This window comes from Lacerta agilis, chromosome 4, assembly GCF_009819535.1.
Source record: "Lacerta agilis isolate rLacAgi1 chromosome 4, rLacAgi1.pri, whole genome shotgun sequence".
Lineage (NCBI taxonomy): Eukaryota > Metazoa > Chordata > Lepidosauria > Squamata > Lacertidae > Lacerta > Lacerta agilis.
The window spans coordinates 2,375,343-2,397,410 of record NC_046315.1 but is presented as its reverse complement, the minus strand read 5'-3'; the positions used below and the strand labels follow the sequence as shown (position 1 = coordinate 2,397,410).

The following is a 22,068-nucleotide window of genomic DNA, read 5'->3' as shown; positions in this document are numbered from 1 at the left end:
CAAACCGAAAGCGCCGGGTTAAAGAAATAAATAATGGGCGAGGGCCGACGGCACGAGTTTTACCCGGGAGTCAGTCCCATTGAACCCAATGGGGGTTACTGCCGAGTAAGCGAGCGCAGTGGGTTCTTGCCATTGTCCCAAAAACAAAGCCGAACCCGGGCCTGGGTCGCTGAAGGGCGCCGCCAACAAAAAGCCGTGGTGAAACCGGTCGCCCTCCTTTCCCCCCTCAGACTACAACTCCCATCGGCCCCTGCCAGCGCGGCCCTCGCGACGGGATGACGGGAGTCGTAGTTCGCGGGGGAAGAGAGGAAAAAGGGCGCTTCGGCAGGCCCGTTGAGGGGGATACGAAAAGCCCACAAGCTGAGGAGAAAACCTCGCCGTCATAAAAGCAGTCGTGGGGGGGGGGAAAGCCCCCAGTTCGAAGGAGACACGTTAACCTCCTCAGGAAGAGGAGACGACTCCCCCGCCCTTGTCTAAGCCCCCCGAGCATGTGCAGAGTGCATCTGAAGAGGAGCGAGAGACGGTCGCGGGGGAGCCTTGGTGGCCGCCCTCCGTTTGGAGGGAGCGAAGCGCCTGGAACGCGGCCGGCGCCGGGGCGGGTCTGCCGGAGGCCGCGCGGCCTCCCACTGGGGCCTGCCTGGGCGGGAGGCAGAAGGGCGGGCGGGCGTGCGCCGCGGCTTCGCCTTGGCCCTCTTCTCCGCTCAGAAGCGAGTCGGGTGCCGAGGAGGAGGAGGGAAGGTCTCCTCGGCGGGCCTCCCGGTTCCTTCCGAGGCTGAGGGAGCAGAAGGCGCCGCTCCGGAGCGCTCCGTCCCGAAGCTCCCCTCGGAGGTAACGGCGACACGAGGCCCCACCCGGGAAGGCGGGGCGGGCAAGAGGGAGAAGCGGGGCAGGGTCGGAGGGGCTCCGCCGGGGCAGCAGCGGCCCGCTTTCTAACCCCGAAGGCGGCTTTTGTCCCGGATCCCCGAAGTGCCCTCCTTTCCGCAGCGAGCGGGGGATTCGGGGCCGGCCCTCCCGTCAGCTGCCTCGGACGGCATGTGCTGGGAGGCGGCAAACCTCCACCGAGCGAGGAGAGCCCGGCTGCTGGATCGGGCCCAGGGCCCCACTAGGGCCGGGGCGACAGAGCCATAGGTCGCCCCAGACCAGTTCGAGGTCCCTATCCTTATAACCGTTTCATAATTTCTGATCTGGCAATATATTACAAATCTAGATGTGTGCGCTATGTAAAAAAATCACAGTGTGTGAGCGCGCAGGTGGGGCGGACCCTGCAGCCAGCCAGCGCCTCCATGTAGCTCCATCCTTATTTCAGGCACATCTATTGCGATGTGTGGTGTTGTTGTTGTTCAGTCGTTCAGTCGTGTCCGACTCTTTGTGACCCCATGGACCAGAGCACGCCAGGCACGCCTATCCTTCACTGCCTCTCGCAGTTTGGCCAAACTCATGCCAGTCGCTTTGAGAACACTGTCCAACCATCTCATCCTCTGTCGTCCCCTTCTCCTTGTGCCCTCCATCTTTCCCAACATCAGGGTCTTTTCTAGGGAGTCTTCTCTTCTCATGAGGTGGCCAAAGTACGGGAGCCTCAACTTCAGGATCTGCCCTTCCAGTGAGCACTCAGGGCTGATTTCTTTGAGAATGGATAGGTTTGATCTTCTTGCAGTCCATGGGACTCTCAAGAGTCTCCTCCAGCACCATAATTCAAAAGCATCAATTCTTCGGCGATCAGCCTTCTAGATGGTCCAGCTCTCACTTCCGTACATTACTACATTGCGATGTGTAGCTGGTGGTATATCATGATGCTGAAAACCATACATCGCCCAGGACCCACCTGGCGCAGTATCCTGTCCCCGCGAACAGATGCACTGGGAGCCATGAAACCCCACTGTCACCAGACCTCCCTGAGGAGCAAGCCTGGGCTGTGTGTCTGGGGGTCCTGGGCTGCCCAGACGACGAGACCCCCACAAAAGAAAACAGCGAGGTGTTGGGCACCAGCTGGGCTACAGGAGTTGCCCAAAGGAGGCGTACAAGGCGCCATCCCAACCGCCTTAGGGACTTTGCTCCAGATCTGTGGAGGGTTTGCTCCATTCTGGGAAATGTGCGATTCAAGCACAAGAGCCCTCATCTGTTGGAGAAGAGAGCTGTGCATCATGTGCATTGCCCTCTGCTTTCATGACTGCTCCACCACAGACCTCTCCCTCACAGGCGTTGCAGCGGCCCTGCTGCTAGCATCAAGGTGGGGTTGTTACTGCATGTAGGATGGGTGTCTGCTGATTGATTCGCCCTCTGCTTCAGGCAGCCTTGGGTAGATGTGGCGGAAGTGCTTGGGCTGGATTTTGTGACATTGGGCAAGTCTCTGGTTTCCAGGGTTCTAGCTCTTGAAACTCTCCAGCACACCTTTTAATCGCAGTGTGCAATGGGTGTGTTGCTCATAGCAGCTGGCGTAACCCTGCCTGCTCCCAGTGGGCCCCACCCACACGGAAGTTGTACTGTGAATTTTGGCACTGTGGTGGCTGCTGCCATCACCTCTCAGCTGCAGCTTTGTATACCACAGGGTTTTTTTTTATATATCAAGCTCCTGTTGGAGTTAGCTTTGCTAACTGAGTCCAACTGGAGCAGGAAAAGGCCTGCCTTAAGCAGATGCTCTTTGTGAGTCAGAAGGGGTGACATTGCTCTCAGGTGAGCTCTGCTGCGGGTGTGGCTGGGTCCTGTGTGACAGGCTGAGTGGAATTCTTCTTCCGAGGTCAACATTCGCCAGCTCAGCTGCCAGATCTGACTTGCCTAGCAAGAAAGCATCGGCTCACTTCCTCCTCTTGCCTTTCCTTGTTTGAACAGTAAATCAGACGGGGCCTACTTGGAGGAGAGACTGTGCAGGCTCAGTTCTCATCTTGAGATGGAAGGCTAGGCCTTGGTGCAGGGGTAGGCAAACTAAGGCCCAAGGGCTGGATCTGACCCAATTGCCTTCTAAATCCGCCCTGCGGACTGTCCGGGAATCAGCGTGTTTTTACATGAGTAGAATGTGTCTTTTCCTTTAAAATGTATCTCTGGGTTATTTGTGGGGCCTGCCTGGTGTTTTTACATGAGTAGAATGTGTCTTTTCATTTAAAATGTATCTCTGGGTTATTTGTGGGGCCTGCCTGGTGTTTTTACATGAGTAGAATGTGTCTTTTCCTTTAAAATGTATCTCTGGGTTATTTGTGGGGCCTGCCTGGTGTTTTTACATGAGTAGAATGTGTCTTTTCCTTTAAAATGTATCTCTGGGTTATTTGTGGGGCCTGCCTGGTGTTTTTACATGAGTAGAATGTGTCCTTTTATTTAAAATGCATCTCTGGGTTATTTGCGGGGCCTGCCTGGTGTTTTTACATGAGTAGAATGTGTCCTTTTATTTCAAATGCATCTCTGGGTTATTGGTGGGGCCTGCCTGGTGTTTTTACATGAGTAGAATGTGTCCTTTTATTTCAAATGCATCTCTGGGTTATTTGTGGGGCCTGCCTGGTGTTTTTACATGAGTAGAATGTGTGCTTTTATTTAACATGCATCTCTGGGTTATTTGTGGGGCCTGCCTGGTGTTTTTACATGAGTAGAATGTGTCCTTTTATTTAAAATGCATCTCTGGGTTATTTGTGGGGCCTGCCTGGTGTTTTTACATGAGTAGAATGTGTGCTTTTATTTAAAATGCATCTCTGGGTTATTTGTGGGGCCTGCCTGGTGTTTTTACATGAGTAGAATGTGTCCTTTCCTTTAAAATGCATTTCTGGGTTATTTGTGGGGCCTGCCTGGTGTTTTTACATGAGTAGAATGTGTGCTTTTATTTAAAATGCATCTCTGGGTTATTTGTGGGGCATAGGAATTGATTCATTTTTCCCCTTTCAAAATATAGTCCAGCCCACCACATGGTCTGAGGGACGGTGGACCGGCCCATGGCTGAAAAAGGTTGTTGACCCTTGCCTTGGTGGTTCAAGCAGAAGTCCTGAAGAACAGGAGTTGCTGTGCCCATTTCCCCAGCAGGTGAGGCTGGCTTTCTCCTGCATGGGGGATGCAAAGGTGTTGGTCACAATTGTCAGTATCCACTTGGCAGAGCAGGTGACGGTGCAGGGGGTGGGAGAGTCAGGAGGCCTGTATGTCGTTGAACAACTCTGGACTCTTCTCCATGGGGAAGAATGGAAACAACCCTGGAGCCACCTCCACATGCCCACCGCTACCTTTCAGAAGCTAGGCTGGACAGGCCCACGCAAGGCAGAGAGCTTTAAAACTATTTGTTTATTTCATTAAATTTCCATGCCATTCTTCATTCGGGGATCACAGGGTTCTTCTGGTGGAAGAAGGCAGAGTCCACCACATTCTCAATCTGCTTTGCCCTGGGAGTCGTGCCAGGCAGCCTTCTGGCCTTGCTCCGCAGGGGGCATCTTTCATGACACAGCGGTAAGTCCTGGAGGTCAGTTCCAGGAGGCAGGACTGTCTGAGATCTCGGAAGAACCTCCCAGAGCCCAATAAGCAAGGCAGACAGCTTAAAGGCTCCTTCTGCACCAGGGGAAAAAATAGCTTTTAAGCTCTCCACCTTGCATGCATTTAATTTGTGCAGTCACAGCTGGCTTGACACCAGTTGCTTAAAGCTCATATAATGCAAGTTAAATGCATGCGAGCTGCGAGCCAACTGTCCTTTTGCAGTTCTTCCAGCAGCATTGTGACCTGGTGGCAGTATTCTAGTTTTGCACCAGCCGCAGCTTTCAAGCCAACCTGGAGGTACGGAAGCTGAACTCAGGGACAAGGTAACATATTTTTGTTTAGAAGATGAGAGATTCTGTACTGGAATTCATTTGAGAAATCTCAGGTGGCTGCCACCCAGACCTGGCGCTTTGTCGATTTTTGCGATGGAAAGAAGCCCTGTTGCCTGTGAGCCCCTCTTTGTATTTCTGAGTAACCAGATACGCATCCTGGCTGCTTTTCAGACCTTTATCCACAGCCGTGGAGACTGATAGGGAATACTCTCTGCTGCTTCTGAAAGAAGCACAGCGCAAATGCTTGTCTTTCCATGCACATAGGTTTGGCAGCATGTTCCAGCTGCCGCTCCCTTTGGACCGGGACGGGATCCTTTTCCGGCTCCGTTTTACCACCCTGGCAGTCGGGACCGTGTGCTTCCCACTTTTTGGCTTCCTCTTCTGTGTCATCTGGTCCCTGTTCTTTCACTTTGATGAAACCACTGCCACCCACTGTAATGTAAGTCCTCCTTAAATGTTTGTGTGTGCATTTAAAGGTTGCCCTGTGTTGGAATTTTATCACCATTTTTATAGTACAGTCACATCTTTTACAGCAGGGGGGGCCAACTCCCCAGAGACTGCGATCTACTCAGAGTTAAAAACTGGCAGTGATCTACCCCCTTTTTGGGGGGTCCAGGTCAAAGTTGTTGAGCTTTTTTTTAGGAAGGAGGAAGGCCCATTTTGGGGGGTTTGGGTCAAGGTTGTTGAATTTTTTTCAGGGAGGAGGTAAAATGTTGAGCTTTTTTAAGGTGAGCCACAGCTGTTCAGCTTCTTTGGGGGGAGTCGATGATCTACCAGTGATTCGGTTTCAAGGGTTCTGGGCCATTTGCTTAAAAAGAGCAGTTAAGAGTTAGTGCCAAAGTCCTGTTGCAATAAAACACTCCCAGTGGAAGGACAGCAAGAAGGAGCCAGTCTAGCTTCCCTAGGAAGGGAGATCCAAAGTTGCCTGGGGGGCAGCCACCAAAAAGAACCTCCCACACATCGACACCATGTGTGCCTGTGAGGGTGGCAGGATGGAGATAAGGGCCTACCCAGGCAGGTTTGCATGGGAGAGCACAGTAAGAGCGCATAAGACAAAAGTGACCTCTGCGGAGGCTGTCTCATCAGAGCTAACAGAATTCAGCCAGCAGGAACCGAAAACCTATCTTCAGCCTTTGTGTGCGAAGGATTTGGGGTGCTCCTGTCCCCCTTGCCAGCTAAAGCAAGAGGAACATTGCTGTGGGGAAACAAAATAAAAAATAAAAAAAATCCTCCCAGTAGCACCTTAGATACCAACTAAGTTTGTTCTTGGTATGAGCTTTCGTGCGCATGCACACTTCTTCAGATACATTGCTGTGGGAGTCAGAGGCTGAAGTGCCTGGAGGTAGGAGAGTGACACCGCAAGACCAACAGCAAATAGTCTCCCAAAGTTCAGCATTGTGAGAAGTGGAGGCTTGTGAGCAGGGAGTGCCTGCCTGCAAAGGGAAACGGTGCTTCTCCACGGTGGCACGTCACAGGGAGGAGAACTGTCCTATTTACAACGCCACTGACTCTTGTTTTCCCCTACAGGTCCCCAACTATCTCCCGTCCATCAGCTCTGCCATTGGTGGGGAGACCCCCGAGCGCTACATGTGGCGTTTCTGCATCGGGCTGCACTCTGGGCCCCGCTTCCTCGTGGCCTTTGTCTACTGGAGCCACTACCGCGGCTGCCACTGCACGCACCCGCGGTACCTCCGCCTGTGCAACGCGGCCTTCGGCCTCAACCTGCTAGAGAACACGGCCCTCTTGCTGCTGACCTACGTCTCCTCCTCGGAGAACTACCGTAAGTATCAGCGCCTGGTGCAGCGCCATCCTGGCTTGCTGGCAGGTGGGTGCCTTCTGGTTTGTGGGTTGTCACTGGGGCACCACAGCCCTGCCTTTACGAGCTGGTTGGGAGGGGGCCGGTTGGCTGGAGCCAGCAGGCCTCCTCTGGTCCTCTCTCGCCTGCCCTGCTCTGCCTCCTGCCCCAAATCTCTGTTCCAGACTCTCTCAAAGAATCATAGAATTGTCATCTAGTTGACCCCCCTGCAATGCAGAAATCTCAGTTATTGAATCACTGACAGATGGCCATCCAACCTCTGCTTTAAAATATCCAGTGAAGGGAGTCTGTTCCACTGTTGTACAGCTCTTACCGTCAGAAAGTTCTTCCTAAGGATTAGTCGGACTCTCCTTTCTTGGCATTTGAATCCACCGGTTCGGGTCCTCCCCGCTGGAGCTTCCATATGGCTTCCCTCTGGCTTCCATATGGCTTAGGCAGAAGAACGCTTTCTCTCTGGGCGCAAGGTTCAGATGCACAATGAGCTGTTACTTTTCATGTGGTGCCTAGGAGTTTGCATGTCCCCGTCAGCTAGTTGAACTTTTTTGGTGGTGGCCGCTTCTGCTTCTTGCTCACTGTTGGCAATGCGTGTCCTTTCTTTGCTGCAGTGATCCACGAGAACGCCTTCATCCTCTTCATAGCTTCGGCCCTCAGCCACATGTTCCTGACTTGCATTTTGTGGCGAATGACTAAGAAGCACGCAGTAAGTCCCGAGGTACAGTCCCGTCTCTTTCTTTCATTGGCGGATGTGAGGAGGGTTTGGAGCTGAGGGCTGAACTTAGCAGCCTTGCCTGGGTCTTGATAGCGCTGCTGCGCACATCACATTTCCATAGTTGTGCTTCCAAATGTATTGATTAAGAGTACCCCATCCACCGTGTGGTGCCTGGGCAGGTTATATATAGAGATGTAAAATTTCCGAAAATTTTGAAGCTCTGGGGGGGGGGGACAGAAATTTTCGGAAAAATTGAAAAAAATGCTACATTAGCACTTCTTTTTTCTTTTCCAGTTTGAAAGTCATTCTGTTACTTTAGAAACATAAAATATAACTATGGACAATTTTAATGGGCATAAAATTATCACAACTAGCATATTAAAAATATAGTGTATCCCAACAATTATTACAAACAGAATTTACTTTTAAAATAGTATTTATTTGTATTTGTAACAAATGGAGCAACAATTTCCTGAACTGCTTACTAGTTTATGTGGAACAAACCCCCCCCCCCACAAAACAATTTTTAAAAATCCAGAAGTAACAATTATATTTCCTCTCCACAGTATTTTAAAAAATATTCTCATAAAAAGAACTGAAGAAGGAAGTGGGACTAAGTTTCAATGAATGGGCATGAAATTTAATCAGAATCATTTTCTGAGCTGTAATTAAGTATATACTTTCAGGCCCTTTTTGTTGCTCTATATTTTATTCCAGTGCTTTGAGGCCTAGTGAAGAGGAACAGAACCAATGCATACCACACACATGCAAAAACAAAACTGAAACCTTTTTCTTTTCTGGGGACAACGGCACCTCCTTAAGGAAGAAATGTATCTTGTTCTTGCATTGGAGAGTTCAGTTTGTAACCTAGGACTTGCTTGTCCTCACAGAAATCAGAATAATCTGATATACCATACATATTTTTTAGAAATGATTTATAAAATATTTGAACCCCTTATCTTAAAAAGTTTTATTCATCAGGTTAAAATAAAACATTCCATAATCTATTTTTTATTTTTTCAATTTTTCGGGGGAAAAAGGCTTCAGGAGAAAAACGGTTCTCCCCCCCCCCCCAAATTTTCCCAGGTTTTTCCCAGGTCTTCACATCTCTAGTTATATACAGCTTGGTACAATTAAAACAAGTAAGACATAAACACTCTGATCTCATCAAAATGGTTGTTGGGTGGCTGTAACCTTTCCGTCTCTTGAAATGTATATTGTTATGCAGCGCCCCAGTCTCTGAATGGGGAGAGATTCCAGGGATTCCAGACGCTTACCCAGGGTTCAGTTTCCTTGGAATTAAGGTCAGCGGATACCGTGGTGTCTTTAGGATATAGTTGTGCCTTGGTTGTCAAACGCCTTTTTACGTTTTGGCTCCCAAACGCTGCCAACCTGGAAGTGAGTGTTCCGGTTTGCAAACGTTTTTTAGAAGCCGAACATCCATCGCTCCTGCAGCCAGTCGGAAACCGTGCCTTGGTTTTCGAACCATTTCGGGAGTCGAACGGACTCCAGGTACGGATTAAGTTTGACAACCGAGGCACCACTGTTTTTGGTTTTGTTTACACGTATATACAACCTGAGCACAACGCGGCAGGGCTCACGGCATCAACACCCCAACAGGTCTTGCTCCTCCATTGGTCACTGCTTTGGATCCAGCATGGGGCAAGTAGGTCTCTGTGTCTCCAGCTTCCAGCCTGTATCCCAGCTCAGCTCACACACAGTTCTCTCTGGCTATCAGCTATTTGTGGGTCGGAGGAAAGGCTGCCTGTTAGTCAGGACTCTTGTAAACTGTTCGACAGTGGAATTTGCTGCCAAGGAGTGTGGTGGAGTCTCCTTCTCTGGAGGTCTTGAAGCGGAGGCTTGACAGCCATCTGTCAGGAATGCTTTGATGGTGTTTCCTGCTTGGCAGGGGGTTGGATTGGATGGCCCTTGGGGTCTCTTCCAACTCTATGATTCTAGGATTCTAAGCTAGCTCATGCTTTCGGGATGCTGGTGAGGACACTGAAGTCACCAACTAAAGTCGTTGTCTTCTGAAAAAACTCACCTAACTACTTCTAGTCGATTCTATTCCTCCCTGGTTACCAGCAGACCTCAAGAACTGGAAGGGACTCAAGGTGTCATCCAGACCACCCCAAACCCACAATCTGAATTATGGGCAATGGGGAGAGCAGCAACTGCTGGAGTTTGGTATAAAGTTCTGCCACCAGAGGGCTGTCTAGGTTTGCTCAGTATTTTACTGATCATCATTTGCAGCTTTGTCTTTTCAATAATTCCTTGGCACTTTATGTTGCATTTACGTTGCAAAGGGAGAGGAGAGGTGGAAGCCACACCTGCTGCCCCAGAAGCCCTGACCTCTGACCTCAGATCTCAAGGGATGGCAATAGTATGGAGAGGACTGTTTGCACTTGCTTGTGTGTACCAGTACTGGCAAGCGCTGCAGCTTCTGTGAGGGAGGTAAAAGGTCAGTGTGGATAGGAGAAGCTATACACTGGCGGGTCTGCGCTGGAAGCGACTCGCCAGGAACGAGACCTTGGGGCTGTAGCCGGTAGGTCAGTGACGATGTTGAACCAGCGCGTCATTAGAAAAGGAATTGGAAAATAAAGCTGCCAGTATCATAATGCTGTTACACAATTCTACGGCGCAACTGAGTTTGGAATACTCTGTGCAGTTCTGGTCATCTAACCTCAAAAAGGGTGTTGTAGAGTCGGGAGAGGTTCAGAAAGGGGCGCCCAAAATGGTCAAGGAGACGGAGCAGTTCCCCTACCTAAAAAGGTTGCAGCGTTTGGCACTTTGAGAGTAGGATGCAACATGACAGAAGTGTGTCAAGTTGTGCACTTTGCTTCCTCCAAGTTACTAGAGCCCAGGTTTGATCCAATGAAGCTGATTGGTGGGAAATGAAGAGCAGACTAAAGAAAGCACTTCTTCATAAAATAAAATAAAAACTATGGAGTTGGCTCCTGTGAAAAGCACTGATGGCCAGCAAAGTGGCTGGCTTTAGAAAGGCATGAGATATGGAGGAAGAGAAGGCTGTCAGGAGCTGCTAATCCCGAGGGTGGCTGTGCTTGCTCTGCACCGTTAGAGGCCATATGCCTCTGAATACCAGTTGCCGGGAAGGGCAAGGGAGGAGAGTTGCTGTCGCACCCAGGCCCTCTTTCGAGGCTCCCCACTGGGAAGTTTTGTTGGACTAGATGGGCCCCCTTGGGCCTACACCATAGAAGCTCTTACACAGGACTGCAGGACAAGAATTGCAAGCTGTTGGGGAGGGAGGGTCGGAGAGCTGAAGCAAGGAACGGCAAGGAGCAGGGTGTGATGGGCATGTGTCTCTGTGTGTGGAGGGGACAATAGGCACAGGGCCAAGACAGAGGAGGGGCTGCATGCTGAGGACAAGCAAGGGGATGGACGTGTGTGTGTGTGTGTGTGTGTGTGTGTACTTGGGAGCCACTGACTAAGTGAAGGCCAGAGAGGAATTTTGACACCGCCTGCGCAAACACAGTGAATTGGCACCTGCCATTTCCTGTGTGAATTTTTACATAAGAGATTTCTGCTTGTGGTTCCTGCTCCTGGCTTCCCTCCCTCCCTCCCGTCTGCCTTGGCACTTCCTCCCTAGCGCAGAAGGGCTGGGTTTCTCACGCCTGCCACGGAGCAGGGCCCCAACAGCATGCTAGTAGGGGACACGTTGCGCGGTTCAGCCCCTGTGCTGCTCTGCTACCTGTTTTATTTATTTATTGCCAGCATTTCTGTCCCACCTGTCCCTGTCTCCAGGGAGCTCAAGGGGCGTACGTAGTTCTCTCCCCGCTCGTTTCATCCCCACAACAACCCTGTGAGGTAGGTGAGACTGAGAGGGAGAGTGACGCCCAGTGAGATTCATGGCCAAGTGGGAATTTGAACCCTGGTCTCTCAGTTCCTAGGCTGACCCTCTGACCTCTGCACCACACTGGCTCTGTGCTAAAGGAGCGAAAGAGGCAAAGAGAGCAACGAGGAGCTTATGGGGGGAGAGAGGAGGCACGACCGGAGAGCCACTCAGATGCAGAAATGTGGGAGCTGTTAACAATGAGGACTAGAAGACTGAAATGGCTTTCCATGTATCAGTAGAAAGCACCGGAGAGGTTACTGCCATTGCCCAAATTTGTGTTGAACCCAGTTTTCTAGAATTGCCACCCTGTTCTCTCCCTGGACCAGATTCTTTGCCGTCGCTCCTCCCACCCCGCTGCTCTTTCTCCTCCCCTCCCACTTGCCCCCATCTCAAAACTTGTTCCCCCCCCCCCTGTTCTTTCTAAACCTCCCACTTTCCCCTAGGAAATCTTTGTGCTTCTCTTTGACGAAAGCAAATGGAAACTAGCTGCAATCTAAATATTTGTGGTTTGGAGTTTCTACGCCCCGGGGTGAGACGGAGATGGGGGAGCCCCTTGCCTGCATAGATGGGCAATAACCAGGAGAGGGGAGGGGGACCTTCTCCCCACACCCCATTCATCTCTATGGCCCGGCCCCTCTGTCAGACTTTTCTCATGGCAGAAGCAAGGCCCGGCCCTCTCACTCCCTGGTGTGTGGGTGTGGGCCCACGCATCACGCTGCAACCGGCTCTTAAGTTCTCCCTCCCTCCCTCCCTCCCTCCTTAATGCTTCTGCTGCTGTTGCATCCCATTTCCCTCAAATAAGCTGAGTCAGGAAGCCGAGCCGAGCGAGGATTTGTACTTCCCCTATATTAACGGTAGCAACTCAGGGCTGCTCTGTGTTGAGCCTGTCAGCAGTGGAGACACCCTTGGCAATGACCATCCCTGGCCTCTTTGCAGAGAGCCCCTTCCCTGCCCTTTTGCTCTTTATCCCGTAAGGCAGGGCTTCCCAAACTTGGGTCCCCAGTTGTTTTTGGACTACAACTCCCACCATCCTTAGCTAGCAGGACCAGTCGTCAGGAACGATGGGAGGAAGCTGTGATAGGCAAGCTGTGGCCCTTCTGTAGGAAACCCTGGGCTTCAGAGTGTGGATCTGTTGTTAGTTGCACAACCAAATGGCCAATGGGAAGCTTGCAAGCAGGAGTTATAAGCGCAAGAGCCCTCTCCCCTCCTGCAGTTTCCAGCAACTGGTATTCAGAAGCACCCTGCCTCTGATAGCAGAGGCATCACACAGCCATCATGCGTAGCAGCAGTTTTTTTTATAGCCTTATCCTCCGTGAATTTGTCTAGGCCTCTACTCAAGTTGCTGGCCATGACTACATCTTGTAGCAGTAAGTTCCATATTTTAGCTGTGTGAAGCAGCCCCTTCCTTTCGCTTATCTTGAATCTTCCAAATCTCAGCTTCATCAGACATCCCGGAGGTCTAGCGTTATGAGACAGAGGGAGGGAAAAGTCTTCACACCATGCACAAACCCAAACCCCCGTCTCCTATCTCCTCTTTTTCATTGATTTTCTCAGCTCATAATCTCTGGATGTTGATACTTGGCCTCACAGGGGAGGCGCTCCAAACTCCCTTGATTATTTGGGTCACCTTTTCCAGCTCAACGGTATCCCTTCTGAGGTGAGGTGGCCACAGGTGGCCTCCCTACACACGTCTCCTCGTGTTCCTGTTGCTGCAAACAGGCTGCATGCTAAGCCCCGAGGAGCAGGGCCTCAAGTCCTTCATCCACTGATGCTGAGGTGGCATGCGTGTGCAAAGGTGGGGCTGCCAGCCTTCACCCTGGCGGGAGTGACCTCGTCCCTCTCCCTCTCTTGCAGGAGCGCAAGTCCTACAAGTGGAAGTGGTGGCTGTTCCTCTTCAACCTGGCCACGTTCTCAGTAGCCGTGTACTTCTACTTCCGCCACAACTGGTACTGCGAGCCCGGAGGTAAGTCCCCTCTGGGGATTCAGCCTCTTGCTCCTGGCTAGAAACGGAGGCTGCTCGGTGGTGACGCTTGCTTTGTGGTGCCAGAGCGACCCACACGCCTGCTTTGTGACTTTCCTCTGTAGGAGAGGATTCCTGTGGCTCTGGTGTTGGTGCTTGCCCCATGCCTCCTGTTTGTAGCAGAAGAAAATGGGCACAGAGCGCTTAGTGACTCCTGCGCCCCATTAACCGCTATGCCAGGGATAGCTAACTTGGGGACACTCCACACATTGGTGAACTCCAACTCCCAGCAACCAGCAGGGCCTCTAGCCAGGGATGAGAGTCTGAACCCAGCAGCACCTGGTGGGCATGTGTACCAGGTGTGTGGGCACCGTATTTTTCACTCCATAGGGCGCACCTCGTTTTTAGAGGAGGAGGAAACAAGAATTTTTTTTTCTGGTTTTCCTTCTCTAAAAGCCCTGTTTTTTTGAGGATCAGCTAAAAGTTTTGCAGCTTTTTTGCAAAGGGGGAAAAGCAAAGCTCCTTTTGCAAAGGGGGAAAAGCAAAGAGGAAAAGCCTTGTTTTATGGGGTTCAACTCACATTTCTGAAAAATCTTAAGGAAAGGGAGCCTTTTCTACAGATTATTCCAGACAGATAATCTAATCAGGCAGTCCCATGTCGCTGGGGAAACAAACAACCTCTCTCTTTAAATTAGAGTTTAAAGGTAAATAAAGCTGGAACTATGTAATAACTTAGTAATCAGTAAGAGGGGGACTGAGGAAGTCATCGTAAAGGAATAAAGATTGGAATTTAATTGACTGACCCGGGAGGAGGGTCAGCGTGCTGTGCTTTGGAAAGTATGTGGTTAAATGTAAAATGACTTTTGCTACCTCTGTGAGAGGGGGGTTTGGTGCGTAATGCTCCCCTCGGTGGGAGAGGGGGGAGCCTGGAGTGTTTAACCATGTATTATAATGTACTGGCTTTAATTGGTTTTTTAATTGGAAAATCTAATAAATTCTTTAAAAAAGAACAAAAAAAAACAAACAACCTCTCTCTGCAGCACATTCAGCAAAGGAGGCCAGGGCAAGGGGGCGGGGCTAAAGGGAGCCGGGACTCTTATCTCTCTCCCGATCTCTTGCTGATCAGCTGCTGAGCGGGGTCCTTTCAACCCCCCCCCCCCTTTCTCTTTGTAAAATAAAAAGCATGATCCTCTTTTGGCCCCTGGGCAATTCGGCTCCAGGGACCACCATTCGCTACATAAGACGCACAGATATTTCCCCTTACTTTTTAGGGGAAAAGTGTGTCTTATGGAGCGAAAAATGCCTCCTTTGCCTGGTTTGATGTGGTGGGGGAGGCAGAGGCGCAGTCGAGCCATGATCCACACCACCTTCCATTGCTATAGGCACGGCTGGGAGCCTCCCTCTTTCTGCCTGCATTTCCCTGTGCTGAGATGGCCTGTTAAAAACCCGAGACACCATCTTCCTTGCCCATGTAACTTACAACATTATCTGAGCCACATGGGAAATGCTCGGGGTGAGATCCATGTTTCTAGCCCTTGTGGACTCAAAATATATAAGCTGTGCTTGGTGTTGTTTCAGACGCCTGAGATTTCTGACTTGGTTCCCCCTTCTTTTCTCCTTTCCTAGTTTACACCATCTTTGCCTTCTTGGAGTACCTGGTGGTTTTCTCGAACATGGCCTTCCACATGACTGCATGGTGGGACTTTGGCAACAAGGAGCTGGTGGTCAGTTCCCAGCCGGAAGACAAACGCTTCTAGCAAAAGCCTGCCTTTGAGCTGAGGGAGCGCCTCTGGATTTCTTGCAAGCAGGAGCAGCAGCCCGCTTGCCAGCATCGGATCCTTCCCCAGGACATTTCAGAAGGGGCACCTGCGACTGGACTGAAAAGAACCAGTGGGCCCCGTAGGAACTGGGGCCCTGCCATCATATGTCTGGCAGCAGAGCAGGAGGTATGGGCTGGTTGACGGGCCTTTTGATCAATGGGACACCTTTTTAAAAGTAAAAACAAAACTCAGAATGTGCTCTGCTGCCAACCCAGGGCAGGGGCCAAACTGGCCCTGGACTAGCCCACTGGGGCTGTGTGTTGTGATGGTGGCAAGTCCAGCGGCTCTTGAAGGCAGAGATTCCTTGCCCAGATCTGGGACTTGCCTGAAGGAGGTCATTGTGGCTCCTTTTCCCACCTGGCCCTTAGCAGGAACGCTGAGTGGTTGCAGCCAGTCCTTTTTCCCAGTGGGGTAGAGGGGAGTGTCTCTCTCTGCCTCTGTAAACGGCAGCCTGGCCTCCTTCCGTCTCCTTCCTTCTCCCGCGTGGGGCTTTCCTGCTGCCCAGTGAGGTCCAGCTCTATGACAGATGCCTGTCACTGAGGTGGGCCAAAGTGCCAAACCCTGGGAGTGCCTGGACTTTAGAAATAAAATGGGGCTGGCGGGGAGGGGGTCTCTCTTCCCCTCCCCTTTCCCAGCTTCTGCACTGAAGTTCCCTAAAGCGAGTTATGCATATTCTGCACATTGGAACAAGTTCTGCGTGGTGTCAGCACCCCCTTGCAGCCCCCGGGAGCTAATGATCTCTGCCTATCTGCTGCTGGAGCTTCTCTGTCCTTGAGAATTCACAGACCCTTCCCCCAAATTCCTAGAAACCTCAGGCAGGTGGAATTCAGTTGCTCTGGACTGATGTTTTAAAGGTACAGGAAAGGAGCTGGACATTGGTGAAATAACCACCTGAGTTGGGCTCAGCTGCAGAAGATTGGGCTGGGAGACGTAAAGCAGAAATGTGTACATTGAGCTGGGAGGGTGCAGGAGCACTTAAGAGGACCAAATAGACGTCCTCAACTTAACCCTTGCACATCTTGGGTCCTGGACATCAGCTCTTGATCCAGGCAAAGGGGCACAAATGCTTCTCCGAGCATAGTGATGCAGAGAGGCTCACTTCTCTGCCCTGCTCAGAGCCCACCAGGCAACAGATCAGAAAGAAGTGGCAGGATCAGGCCACCTCCACGAGGTCCCGGAAGCCTCAAGGGAAGAATCCTAAGGAAAGGGTCCAGCAGGGGGGTAGGCTGGAGCAGAGGGATGCCACCAGCCAGGAGCCTGGGATTGATAGGGAAGAAGGGGAATGGCTGAGGGAAAAGCTCCTAGGAAATGGGGTCTCAAGACAACCGGTAAAGACTGAATGCAGGTGACGTGGTTCCCCAGGTAAGAAGTCTGGGGTCAGCTGGTGGAGTCAGGCTGACCAAGGAGCTCTCCGGGAAGGAGGCTTTGAGAGAGCAGCTTGTGATGCAGCTACTAGCCCAGAGTTGCTGCTCCAAGGCAGGGATGTTCTGGCACCGGGCCACGTTTTCTCTGGTGCCGCTTGTCCTCCCACATCCCTGGTGTGCGGGCCTCTTCGCTGACTCTGTAGCAAGGGGTGGGTGTGTGTGTGGAAAAATTGTACTGCCAGGTGTCTATTTTTATTGGCTCCCCCCCCCCAATGAAATAAAGCACTGAGTATTATTCTCCAGTTCTAGCAGCAGTTGCAGTGTACTTCCAACGAGCCAGTTGCTCCAGCTGCCTGATATCTACCCTAGCTGACAGGAGGAATCTTTACCTGCCCTGCTTCCCAAGGTCTTCAAAAGGGGAGGTGCCTAGGATGAAACTGGGACCTCCTGCATGCCAAGCAGCTACTCTGCTGCTGGCTTATGGCCACTCTCCTACCAAGGAGCCGTGAACTACACTCAAGTCCCTGAGCCTTTGGTTTACTACACACCTCCCCTTCCTCCCGAGTTTTCGAAGCTTATCCCCCCTCAGCCCACAGGGACTAGCACCTTGTCTGTGTGCAGAGGCTGTACAACATCGCCCCTCCGACACAAGGGGTGAGGCCATGCATAGGACTGGCAGGCTCTGTCTGGCTGGAGCTGGTGGTATTGGTCCGAGGGCCAAGATATTCCCAAAATGAAAACCATTGTGACATAGGGGTTAAAGTGTCGAACTAGGGACCTGGGAGAGATCAGGTGTCAAGTCCCTTCTTGGCCATGAAGCTCTTGGGGGCCAGTCCCTGCATCTCGGCCTAACATACCTCACAAGGTTGTTGTGGGGATTGCATTGAGGGGGAAGAACAAGGTATGCCACCTTGAGCTCCTTGGGATGTAGATGCAATTAATGATTCCTGCATTGCAGGGGGTTGGACTAGATGACCATATGGACCCACTTCCTACTCTGCAGTTCTATGAAATATTTGAGCTGCCGCCACTTCCCCTGTGGATTCCAGAAGACTGTTGCTGCAGCCATGAAAGCGCTTGTTTTCTGGCTCCGTCCATCTCTGGAGAAGCCTCTCCCGAAGGCCACAGATCAGCTCGGGTTCAATAGCAAGCCGGTGATGTCATCCCTTCCCAGGAATGTCCTGGAGCCTCAGAGGAGGAGGAGGCCTCTTTGTGCGATGTGCCCAGCAGCAGAGCCTCGAGCTCTCGCCCTCTCCCCTCTGCCCAGCCGCATTCCAGCACCGAAGGTCAACGGCTGAGCAGCAGTGGGCGGAAAGGACGGATCCGTCAGGGCTGTTCCTCAAGCAGCTTTTTGCATGAGGGTCCAGCGCACCACAGGACAGGGCAATGCAGCACCCTAGTTAAAACTATGGAACTCCCTCCCACAGGAGGCTATGATGCCCACCAGCCTAGATGGCTTTAAAAGAGGATAGAGAAAATTCACAGAGGGCTATCGAAGGCTGCTAGCCAGGATGCTCTTCTTCTGAACCGCAGGAGAGAGGGCTCTGGTGCTCAGATCCTGCTTGCTGGCTTCCCATTAAGGGCCCCTGGGTGGGCACTGCGAGAACAGGGTGCTGGACCAGATGGGCCCGTGGCTTCATCCAGCAGGGCTCTCTGCCTCTTGTCCTTATGAGCGCAGGTGCAGCCGGCCCCTGATCCCGGGGTCAACCCTCTGCCCAGCCACACCCCTCTCCTTTGGGGCCTTCCCATTCCCGACAGCAATTTGTTAGTGAAATCCATGCCAGGAAGAGGGAACAATGGCCTTTCTGTGGCAGGACCCAGACCAAGCCAGACAAAAGCTTCATTAGCTCCCCCATGGAGGTCGGAAGCCAAACAGCCCAAAACGATGGCCAACGAAGGGCACCAACCCACCTTTACCTAGGGGGCGCTAAGGGGAAAGGGGATCACGGGGGGGGGGGCGGCTCACACTGGCTGTCAGACTAGATCCTACATTGGACTGGATGACCCTTGGGCTCCCTTGCAACTCCACCGTTCTGTTCTTGAATTCAACCAAATAGTTCCAATTTGATTTTGAATGCTTGTGCAACCCAGTGTTGCTGTTCCGAATGTCGTTGTGTAATTATATTCATTAGTGGGCCGTTCAAACTGCTATTCTGCCCGATGCATTTCGGAGTATAGGGAGTGCTGGGGACGGGGGTGACTCTAAATGGGAGCCGCTGATCCAGTTGGAGACCATGGAAAAGGCAAGAGCTGGGTGGCCGCAGGCTCACTGATTTGGAGAGTTGGCAGGGACCCCATGGGTCATCTAGCCCAGGCCCCTGCAAGGCAGGCATCACAGCTAAAGGACCTGCTGGGTGTGGCCATCCCGTAGTTTCTATCTGAGTTCCATCAAACTCGGACAACACAGCCACGTGATACTAGAGCTGATGGTCCGAAACTTTGGGGGGGGGGCACCTGGTTAGGAGAAGCAGGGCTATAGCTCTGTTGAAACATCCCGCAGGGTGGGAGGTTGCTGGGCAGGAGGCCATCACTGCAGGACTGGCTCCGACTGTAGCCATCAGAGGAACAGACTGCCTCTTTGGCCTGTCCCTGCACTTGCTGGAGCCAGGATGCCGTCTCCCACAAGCTTTGCCTCGAGATTTCCCCTCAATGTGACAAGCTCTTTCTGCAGCCTTGTGAAATGTGCGTGGCGCACTTTTAAGTGTAACACAGCCTTGATGGCTGGAGTTGGTGAGAGTTGCAGTTGTGGGCCAGCACCCATTTGGGTGAGGCTGCCTTCGGAGCAGAGTGCCTGCTTTGGGTGTGGAAGGTCTCTGGGAGATGGGATCTGAGCCTCTGGATGGAGGAGCGAAGGGTGGCTGGCAGGGAGAAGGGGACCCCCCCCACACACACACACACTTGGCTCCATTCAAGGCTTCCAAGGAGATCCGTCCTCCTTATGGCAACCCAGAGAACTTGCGGGCGTCCAGTGAAGCTGAACCTTGAGAAAACCAGGACAGGTAAAAGGAAGTCGGTCATCACACAGTGCATTGTTAAACTGGAACTCCCTCCCACAGGAGGCAGGGATGGCCACTAATTTGGATGGCTTTAAGAGGATTGTACAAATTCACAGAATGAGCTATCAATGGTTACTAGCCACAAAAGCTCGTCTTCCACTGCGAAATCAAGACGACGGACCAGGTGGGCCATTGGCCTGATCCGGCAGTTCTGGACTGATCCACTTCTTAGAAGAGGCGCAAAGGGCTCCAGCTGTGCCCCGAGAGCGGCAAGGGCTTCCTGCGGCCTCTGGGTTATTGCTGCGGCCTCTGGCCCAGCCTGATCCATTTGGCGCCAGCCAGGCTCTCCCTCTCTGTTGCATTTTTAGCTGAGGGGAACTGAAAACGCAGCCTCAGCTCCTGCTTCACCTCCCTCAGCAGTTCCTGCTCGGCGCAGACACAGCCCTCAAGAAGCCTCTTGCACAACCACCGATGCAGAGCCCAGGTCCACCTGCAGCCAGGCTAGCCAAGTCTGTGGGCCACATGGTGCCTGTGGGTTCTGCAGAGGCTGAGAGCATTTTCCCCCATCTCAATTATCACCTTAGGAGGTGGCCTTTGGCAAGCTGGAACCACCCCCCACCCCAGTTCCTGCGTGGCCTGAAGAAAGTGGACGGAGAAACATTTTCTCCCTCGTAACACTAGAACTCTTGGGCATCCCACGAAGCTGAACGATTTGGGATAAAAAAAATCCTTCCTCCTGCAGCACATAGATAAACTATGTCCCTCCCTCCCCCCTGCAGGAAGCAGTGATGGGCACCAACCTGAATAGTTTTAAAAGAGGATTAGAAGAATTCATGGAGGAGGGGAGGGCTAAAGGGGGTCCAAGGCTAGAGAGGATGGGTGGAGCTGCATCTTTTATTTATCCGGGGCCGACAAGAGAAAACACTCCGGATACTTTTGCACAACGCGATTTTGAAGGAGGGGAGAAGGTCCAAAATGGGAAGGCCGCCTTCCTCCCCTTGCCGAATGGAGACGAGGACCTTCTTGGGTCAGGTCATGCCCACATCCTTCCCGCGGTGCCGGTGGGCTGGAGCTTGTGAGTCCGATTCAGAGGAGGCAGGAAGCTTCGCTGGCGCGTTGCGCAAGGAGGCGTGACAACGCCAGAGGTTCTTCTTTCCACCTGAGGCAATTAAGAAAGCGCAATGGAGGCACGGGGGGCTGTGGCTGGACTCTCCGCGGAACCGGAACTCACCATCTGCCAGAGCAATTTGGATCCTGAGACTCTCCGGTTCAAAACCGTTCCAGCAAGTTTCTAGTCCGGTGGTTCCCCACCACACACAAACACACACACACAGAGCAGGGCTCACTTAATTATCCCCCCCCCTCCTATTGTAGCGACTGGCCATGCACTGCTTGATTTTTAATCGCACTGACCACCTGAACAAAACTCAATTGCTGCTGCTGCTGCTGGTTCGTGGAGCGCAGTTCAAGGTCCTCTGGCTGTGCAGCTAAGCTGAGCAATGGGTGGATGATGCCCGGTGCCAGTGCACAAGCCAGCGGGGGCTTTTCAGTCGGAGTCTCCGGAGATGGAACAAGCAGGTGGGGGGGGGAAACTGTAGAGGTTTGGTTATCACAGCATTCTTCCTAGTCTTTGTACTGTTAAGTGTACACACACAAACACAGAGCCCCGGCTACTGACTGCAGAAATATGAAAGGAGGGAGAGTCTACCTCTAGCAGGCTGGGAAGGCAGGAGTTCCTTTTTTTCAGAAGGAAGTGCAGGGGGCCGGGGGGGGGGAACCACACCACAGACAGTCAGTTTGACCGAAGCCTCCGGGGCTGTAAACAAAGCATCTCGGGGAAGAGGAACTGCCTTGATGAATGAGAAGTCTCTGGAAGCCTGGTGCCACTCCAGCTGCCTGGGACTCGTTTTTTTAAATTGATTTTATTATTTCATAAAATTTACGCATTGCCGGATTGTAAAAAAAGGGGGGGGATGGGGAGGAAAAAAACAAGAACCTCAAAACAGTTTACAAAAAATAAAATAAAAATCCAAATGATAAAATTATGCATCAGGAAAATTAACTGCAACAAGGGCTAGGCGATATATTGATATAACTTCCAAAAGCCGTTTAAAGTCTGTATCGTGATAATCGGTTTCATGATTTTTGATCTGCAGATATATAGCAAGCGCACTCACACACTATACATGTTTGTGTATGTGTATACACACACACACATACATATATATATATATAGAGAGAGAGAGAGAGAGTTTGTGTGTGCACTTGCTATGCAAAAATCACAACACAGGAAAAACCATGAAGCCAGCCATCGCCTCTCCATAGCCCTATCCTTATTTCAGACATTGTGATATATCAGTATATCGCGATGATTAGCTGGTGATATATCACGATGGTGATTATATCGCCCTGCCCAAATGCAACAATCTGAAAGCTTTTGAAAAGTTAAAAAGAGCAGTAAGACTAAAAACAGATTTTAAAACTCCAAGTGGACTTTCTAAACATCCGGGCAGGATTGTCTGAACAAAATAAATGTCTCTAGCAGGCACCGAGAAGAGCACAGCAAAGGCCTGATGTCAATAGAGAGGGATTTCCAACGTGTAGGTGCTGCCGCGCTGAGAGATTTGAGTTCTCACCAGTGCGGAACAGGTATGATGCCAGTTCTGCTGATCAAAGAGGTCGTGGTCATGCGATCCTGCAGGTAGTAGCACCTTGAACTCGGCCCGGTAGCAGATTGGTAGCCGGTGCAGATTTCTGAGCACGGGGGGGGGGGTTCTGCGC

The 22,068-nt window shown here is 51.7% G+C and overlaps 1 protein-coding gene and 1 pseudogene across 4 annotated transcripts; one reads left to right on the top strand and one right to left on the bottom strand.

Annotated features, from left to right (window-relative positions):
• Window positions 1–22,068, bottom strand: part of LOC117044872 — a 934,741-nt pseudogene that overhangs the window by 134,020 nt on the left and 778,653 nt on the right.
• On the top strand, window positions 720–15,771 carry PGAP2 (post-GPI attachment to proteins 2). 4 transcript variants are annotated; one of them, XM_033145716.1, is made up of 8 exons: window positions 720–828; window positions 2,827–2,902; window positions 3,944–3,999; window positions 5,034–5,208; window positions 6,297–6,549; window positions 7,191–7,285; window positions 13,002–13,110; window positions 14,734–15,771. In XM_033145716.1, the coding sequence occupies exons 4-8, from the start codon at window positions 5,044–5,046 to the stop codon at window positions 14,862–14,864; spliced, it is 753 nt and encodes a 250-aa protein (XP_033001607.1). In that variant the 5' UTR covers window positions 720–828; window positions 2,827–2,902; window positions 3,944–3,999; window positions 5,034–5,043; the 3' UTR covers window positions 14,865–15,771. The 4 variants fall into 4 exon arrangements, with proteins under 4 accessions (XP_033001607.1, XP_033001605.1, XP_033001604.1 ...); XM_033145714.1 differs by having other exon boundaries at window positions 2,827–2,896; window positions 3,938–3,999; window positions 7,191–7,297; window positions 14,734–14,870; XM_033145713.1 differs by having other exon boundaries at window positions 7,191–7,297; window positions 14,734–14,870.

Excerpts from the sequence above, each read along its gene's own strand:
- PGAP2 (XM_033145715.1), top strand. The coding sequence starts at position 5,044 with ATGTTCCAGCTGCCGCTCCCTTTGGACCGGGACGGGATCCTTTTCCGG. Across the intron at positions 6,550-7,190 it reads CTCCTCCTCGGAGAACTACC|TGATCCACGAGAACGCCTTC; the intron begins GTAAGTATCAGC and ends TCTTTGCTGCAG. Across the intron at positions 7,298-13,001 it reads AGCACGCAGTAAGTCCCGAG|GAGCGCAAGTCCTACAAGTG; the intron begins GTACAGTCCCGT and ends CCTCTCTTGCAG.